The sequence below is a fragment of the Gymnoscopelus microlampas genome (genome assembly GCF_963454915.1).
Source record: "Gymnoscopelus microlampas genome assembly, chromosome: 2".
NCBI lineage: Eukaryota > Metazoa > Chordata > Actinopteri > Myctophiformes > Myctophidae > Gymnoscopelus > Gymnoscopelus microlampas.
Window position 1 is genome coordinate 5,159,348 of NC_139939.1, and position 7,313 is coordinate 5,166,660.

Here is a 7,313-nt window from a genome sequence, read left to right on the forward strand (position 1 = left end):
AAGTTATGCACAAATCACATGATGAACCACACACCTTGAGAACGCGATGAGGCTCGGTTTCAGGAAAAAGGTCCGTGGAAAGTTCTTTGAGCCAGGCGTGGCTCTTTATACTAATATTCGACAAAATGTTCGAGAAAGGACTGTAGCTCAGTGTAAAGGCAGACTGAGGTAGTGATCGCGGCGGCTGTCCTCGATCAAACAGGACGCAATGACCCTCTGGTTGGTCACTGCGCGATCCGGGGGGAAGACGGCGGCTGGAGAGAGAGAGGCCGCAGAAGGCCTCCTGGTGCTGCGGGGCAGCGTGTCCGCGTCTGCCGAGGTAGAGTCCTGAAGGAGGTGGAATCCTCTACTTCAGGTGGGTTGGTTGGTTGGGTACCAGAGCCTTGAAGAGGGGAATGGTCTTCCCTTTTGTTGGCGGCAGGGCCAACAGGAGGTCCCGTCTGGACCTTCCTTCCTTGTCGGTGGTTCAGTATAGTATGAGCCAAGAGTGGTGGCTGAATGGGATAGTTATAGCCCAAAATCTCTTTGAAGTCATTTTAAAGTTAGTTTCTTATCTTGATGGGCCAGGCTTGCTTACTCTGGCATAGCGGGGGGGGGGAGGAAAGCCCTCAGTTGCACTTCTGGCCTAGGTCAGCCTGGGCCATCTCATGCAGGTCACTTTCATGTGGTCAGAAGTCATTACTATGCTAATTCCTTATCTGGTGGTGCTGGTGTCAAACTCAGGACATAGGAAAGCCCATATTTTATGGTGCCTGACCAATCTAAACACCAGGTACACATTTGGTAATACAACATAGTTAATACATTTGTATATTATTGTTCATAGTCCATATGTCTTCTTCATGGAACTACGTGCACAATGTCTGTTGTGGCACAAGCAGTTCCTAATGCGTAAAAAGAATAAAGAGAAATTGAGAAAGAGAGAGAGAGAGAGAGGGGGGGGAATGTCTCTGTGTGTCTGTGTGCGTGCGTGTGGGTGTGTGTGTGTGTGTGTGTGTATAGGCTCAGTGAGGTCACACTGGGGTTGGTCTGAACTTTTGCACCACCCGGGGTGGACTGGCAGGGGTGCCAGGGCTGGGGTGCAGGGACAGCCGGAATGGCATCCTGTTCGCTTGAGCGATCTTTGAGGCCTGCTTTCTCTAAGGCCTCCTCTCATCTTTGATGTCATCTTCGTTATCTTAGCAGGATTAGCGAGAGAGATGGTGGGAAACTCCCAACAGCCTTTTGTTAGGCGGTTTGGTATTTTAATGGTCTATCCGCGTTGTCTTCCTGTGTGAGGGACCCAGGGTCTTCAGGAAGATTGCTACACATGCCTTCACTGCAGACCGACTTGCTCTGTCTGAGCACACACACCCTGTCCGTTCTCTCCAAAGAAAATATAGATATCTACGTAGACTGCCACTGACACCAATGCACAAGGTCACACCCCTACTGTTAATTGGCTCAGATAATATTCACCTGATCTCCCCTATTGCCCCAGTTCGATTTGGCCCAACAGGAGCACCGGCAGCAGTTAAGACTCTCCTTGGCTGGACACTGCAAGGTCCAACCAGGTACACTGAACCTCATCCTCATGTTGCCAGATGCCTCCATATCTCCAACGCCTCCCCACCTATCCACGTAGTTCCCCATCGAAAGGAGATCCAGCAGCCAAACCAACGCCCTCAATTCTTCTACGACCACTCTGACACCTGGCCCAAAGCCCCTGATGTTCCCAGTATCACAGACTCTGACCCCTTGAGCCCAAAATTGTTCCTCATGGGGCGGCGGAACCCCTCTCTGCTTTGGTCTCTCATCCCAGCTCTGAACGCCTCAGCCGCTGGCACTAGGTCCATGTCCACCCAGTTTCCCTACCTGAAATCCCCAAGGACCCCCCCAGATCACTTCGCCTAGTTTGACTCTTCGGAGTTTCAAATCCCTACAGTATTTGGGGGCGGCTGTAGAAAAGAGTCACCCTAGACAGCAACCCTCCCCCTGGCCTATTACCTTGGCTGGCTCCACCCCTCTCACCTGCTCTCACTCACTCCTCAATCAGTGGCCTACTCTATATAAACTGCCTTTCAGTTCACTTTGGCAGCAGCAAGACCAGACATGAGAGCCCTCTTGTCCTGGGAGTCTCAGCCAACCTTTGGTTATGCGTCACTAAAGTGAGTTAAGTTCATGGTTCTCATATGTTGCATTTTAGTGGTTTGATAAATGTGCTGAATCTTACAGATCACCTGTTTGCCTTGAAATATGAAGTGTGTGTAATGCGCAGTGCACATAGTCACTTTACCATTCAAGGAAATGCAGTTATCATTAACCTTAGGAAATATTGAATGTTGTTGTATTGTCCCATATTATTTGTTAGTACTCTAAAGTTTAAGTGGTAGGCCTACCCATCCCCCTAGAGTGCTAGACATTATTGTCTTAGGTACCTAATTGTTTATTGTTAAATGTGATGTCATTAATGTTGGCTTGTATTTAATTATGTGTTTCTGTCTTTTTATAGTAAAAAAACATAACTGAAGCCTCATCACCTCCTTGCCCGAACATATGCTCATGTGTGCAATGGAAAATAAATGGCTTAAAATGGAATCAGTTGTCTAACATTCTTGCCGATGTTCCATGGCGATGTTCAATTACCTGTGAACCAAACTCTATCTTATATATATCCTCACGTGCAACACTCCCTGCTGACAGGTGCCGCCCCCAGCCCGTAGGAATACATGCAGTTATATCACCCTCCCCACCCGGCTTCCATCCCCCCAACACGGGGTATTTGTTTTCGTATAGACGCTCGACAAGGGCAGATGCCCCGCTGTGGATTCGAACCACCCAACACCGCGGTGATGGGCAGCTACTTTACCACTGTGCCAAATGTATTGAACATATTGATGTGATTATATTGATCATACCTTGGATGGTAATGTTGATGGACTGGCTGAGTTCTCCTGACTTGGACTGACACCAGTAAACTCCTATGTCATCAGACCATGCCCATGTGATGACACAGGACTCTGTAACACAACATCACAATGTAAGGAAACAGGGATTTTGGTTAAAAGCATCTGTCTGTCTGTCTGTTTGTCTGTCACCAGCCGTCTTTCTGTCTGTCCGTCCTACATACTGTTGGTTCCTCCAAATTCATAGCCGCAGACTTCAACATCCTCCTTTCTGGTCTTTCTTCTCACAGACCACTCCAGTGTAGGGTTCCCTGCTTCCTCACAGCTCAGTGAGATGGACTCCAATTCAAAGAACTGAGATCTTTCTGGACTGACTCTCAGAGATACTGAGAGAGAGAGAGAGAGAGAGAGAGAGAGTCAGACAAAAAGTTAACTCTACTGTACCAGTCATTGTAGTTCTTATCTTATCTTGTCATCTTATTAAGATAAGATGATGATGATGATGGTGTGTGTGTGTGTGTGTGTGTGTGTGTGTGTGTGTGTGTGTGTGTGGGTGGGTAGGGGGGGACCTAGAATCAAATAATTAAAACAGGGAATGAGTATGATTACCACTTAGCGCCCCAGTAACTACAAGGGTTGCTATAGATTATAGTGCTCCACTTCAGGGTGGTATAAAATAACAAACTAGAAAAAGTGCTCCTCGGAGCACAGGTCTCCGCCAGGTGAGGTACGTTATTCTGGCCTCCTGGTGGCGCTATAATAGGCCAATGTGAAAAGGGTGCCATTTATTCTTAGGTCTTTCACGGCAATCAGACACTGCATTCATGATTTGAGGCATTTTGTTCCAAAAATGTGTTTTGCTAAATTAGACCTGCTGGTGGCGCTATAACAGGTGAAAAGGGTGGCATTTCTTCCTCGGCCTAGTGGGAATGTGTGTGGGAAATTTCACGGAAATCGCAAGCTGCATGCATAGTTTGAGGCATTTTGTTCAAAACGGACCAATCCTGCACACTTTGGAAGCCAACCATAGGCAATCAGGATGGAATATGGGAAATCGGACAGATCCGTGTTGATCTCATGACTATAGAGATACTGTGTACCGATTTGCATGACATTTGGATAAAATCTGTAGGAGTAATGTAAAAAAATGTGTTTTGCACAAATCGGCCTCCTGGTGGCGCTATAACAGGCCCATGTGAAAAAATTGGGGCAGAGGTTCCGAATTGGCATCCAGGGAGTGTGTGTGCACAGTTTCGGAGCGAACGGACCAACGGTGCCGGAGATTAGCTGGTAACACACAGACAGGACACACACACGGACACACGGACGGACGGAAGGACGGACGGAGGGTAAAACATACTCTCTCGCCATGCCTTTCGGCCTGGCGGAGACAACTATGTACAATGTGAATAGAAATGGCCTGTCTCACACTACCCATAAAGCAATGTATTAAAGCTGTCTCACCCTCTGTTTGAGCAGGTCCACAACAGACTGGGAGATACACCACTGTGAGAGAGAGAGAGAGAGAGAGAGTCCGGGGTTATTCAAGTTAATGTTCATTCAGCTCTCCATTCAATTCAATTCAATAGTTTATTTGATATCAAGTGTCAATGAAGTACATGTCAATAATGTTTCACTTTGCAACGCAGATGAATCACGCTTCAATATTCAACTATATGATTACAGACCTTTAATCCATATAAATTTGATTAGATAATCCAATTGGATTATTCATTATGGATAATGGTCTTGTAATCTATACATTTTCATCATTGTTGCATGACTATCTCACCTCTCACACGCATCCAGCTCTCTGGTGACTCTCCAAGGTCAGAGATGTTACACTTGTAGGATCCTTGATCAGACTTGTAAACACTGTGGATGGTCATCTGTCCTGTAGACTCAGTGCTGATGAGGGATCCATCTTTATAGAAGTCAGCTGGGAGGTCAGAGGATGGTTTACCAGTTGTCTTGTCTTTGTACCAGCAGCGGAGAGTGACATACCTTCCTTCCATCACAGGAAGTAGAGATCTCTCCAGGATCACATCTCCATCTAGAACCAACAGCAGATTGAGTTATGAACATCTATAGAACCAACATGTTGAGTTATGAACATCTATAGAACCAACATGTTGAGTTATGAACATCTATAGAACCAACATGTTGAGTTATGAACATCTAAAGAACCAACATGTTGAGTTATGAACATCTATAGAACCAACAGCAGGTTGAGTTATGATATGTCTGTTTACCAACTACAATATATTAATTATTAATTATATTGATATCATTATATTGATTGTACCAGAGATCTGAATGCGGGACCAACGGCTCTCTTCTCCTGACTTGGACTCACACCTGTAAAATCCACTGTCTCCAGGATGCAGTGAGCTGATGATACAGGAAACTCCTAGAAGGAATCACAATGAAGAAAGAGGGATTTCATTATCTGTCCGTCCGTCCGTTCATTCGTCCGTCCGTTCATTCGTCCATCTGTCCTTCCATCCACCCATCCATCCATCCACCCACCCATCCATCCATCCATCCATCCATCCATCCCTACATACCTTTGGTGGTTCCCCATTCACTGCAGGCTCCATTCGTCCTCTTACTCTCAAGTCTTCTCACAGTCCACTCCAGTGTAGAGTTCCCTGCTTCCTCACAGCTCAGTGAGATGGACTCACCTTTAAAGAACTGAGATCTTTCTTGACTGACTCTCAGAGACACTGGAAGAGAGAGAGAGAGAGAGAGAGAGAGAGAGAGAGAGAGAGAGAGAGAGAGAGAGGGGGGGGGGGTAGAAATGAATAGGGATGTACTTACTATATACAATGATAGCCTAATACTATTCAAACACACTATATACAGTATAACTATTTACCTTATGAATCCATAAAAAGTATACATGCGTTTATTTGATGATGTGGATTGTGGTGGGTTTGAAAATCTCTGAATTAAGTTGTGTATTTAGTTAAGTATTTAGTTATTTCATTAAGTTGTGTATTTAGTTAAGTATTTAGTTATTTCATTAAGTTGTGTATTTAGTTAAGTATTTAGTTATTTCATTAAGTTGTGTGAAGTAATGTTTATAGTATATGAACAGGATGGTTGGAACACATCAGATGGCTTGTCTCACACTACCCATAATGCAATGCTTTGAAGTTGTCTCACCCTCTGTTTGAGCAGATCCACAACAGATGAGGAGATACACCACTGTGTGTGGAGAGAGAGAGAGAGAGAGAGAGAGAGAGAGAGAGAGAGAGAGAGAGAGAGAGAGGGGCAGAGAGAGAGAGAGGGGCAGAGAGAAAGACAACAGAGACAAGGATAATGGTGAATACAGATATCTACCCAGCCATTATCTTATCTTAACTAATAACAGGGTTATTCAAGTTCATGTAAAGTTAATTTGTTCAGTTCTCTATTCGATTCAGTTATATTCAATGTTCAATAGTTTATTTAATAATTACATTTCATAGATCAGTTAATTAGATTTTATGTGAGAGGGCGGATTCAGACTATGGGATAAATAAATACGGGACTAATAATCCCGCTAGTGTTTGAGTAGCGCGAGCCGTGAAAAATAATAAACAAAAAACACATGTGTGGCGAACGTATATATAAGGATAAATATACCATGGATTAGTCCGTGACGTCACTGCTAAAATACCAAGGATGCATCAGTGAAGTGACTATCATATTGATAATAACAAAGACGCGAGAGACAACGTTACATTTTGAGGTTTCAAAGACCAATGCACACACTGCTTTGGTTGTGTATTGTTGTTCTGTTATTATTATAACTCAAGACAACGTCAGGAACACAGTGAATGAATGAATGAATGAACGTTATTGTCATTGTTACAGTTAAGAACAACGAAATTGTAGCAAACCCCTTAAAAGTGCATTATACAAAACTATATATATTAAAATACAGAATTCTAGACCAATCGATTTAAAAAAAAAAGTGTCCTATATCGCAATAAAGTGTCCCGTGCATATGTTAGTTCTCATTTAGTTCCACAGTGAGAGCCACTGCTGCTCTTGGGTAGAAACTGTTCTTAAGTCTTTTTGTTCCTGCCCTCAGCGATCTGTATCGTCTGCCCGAAGGCAGCAGCTTCAAGTGGCAGTGCCCGGGGTGGGATGGATCCTTTAGGATACTATGGGCCTTCCTGAGACAACGGGAGCTGTCCAGGTCAGCCAGGGAGGGGAGGGAGCAGCCGATAATTTTTTGGGCAGACCTGATCACTCCCTGGAGTGCCGTCCTCTCTGCAACGGTGCAGCTGCCAAACCACACGCATATACAGTAGGTGAGGATGCTCTCAATTGAGCACCTGTAGAAGGACACCAGCAGTTCCTGTGGAAGATGGTGATTCCTGAGTATTCTCAGGAAGTACAGTCTCTGGTGTGCCTTCTTTACAGTGGCAGTGGTGT

At 44.8% G+C, this 7,313-nt stretch overlaps 1 protein-coding gene across 1 annotated transcript; it reads right to left on the reverse strand.

Moving 5' to 3' along the window:
* Positions 1 to 2,060: 2,060 nt before the first annotated feature.
* LOC311064052 (uncharacterized protein) lies at positions 2,061 to 6,089 on the reverse strand (the record flags this gene model as incomplete). The annotated part of the gene is made up of 8 exons (XM_084083786.1): positions 6,054 to 6,089; positions 5,453 to 5,611; positions 5,191 to 5,295; positions 4,678 to 4,938; positions 4,350 to 4,391; positions 3,110 to 3,271; positions 2,898 to 2,999; positions 2,061 to 2,068 (listed from the first exon to the last, which is right to left on the reverse strand). The coding sequence occupies exons 4-8, from the start codon at positions 4,898 to 4,900 to the stop codon at positions 2,061 to 2,063; spliced, it is 537 nt and encodes a 178-aa protein (XP_083939912.1). The 5' UTR covers positions 4,901 to 4,938; positions 5,191 to 5,295; positions 5,453 to 5,611; positions 6,054 to 6,089.
* Positions 6,090 to 7,313: the final 1,224 nt, after the last annotated feature.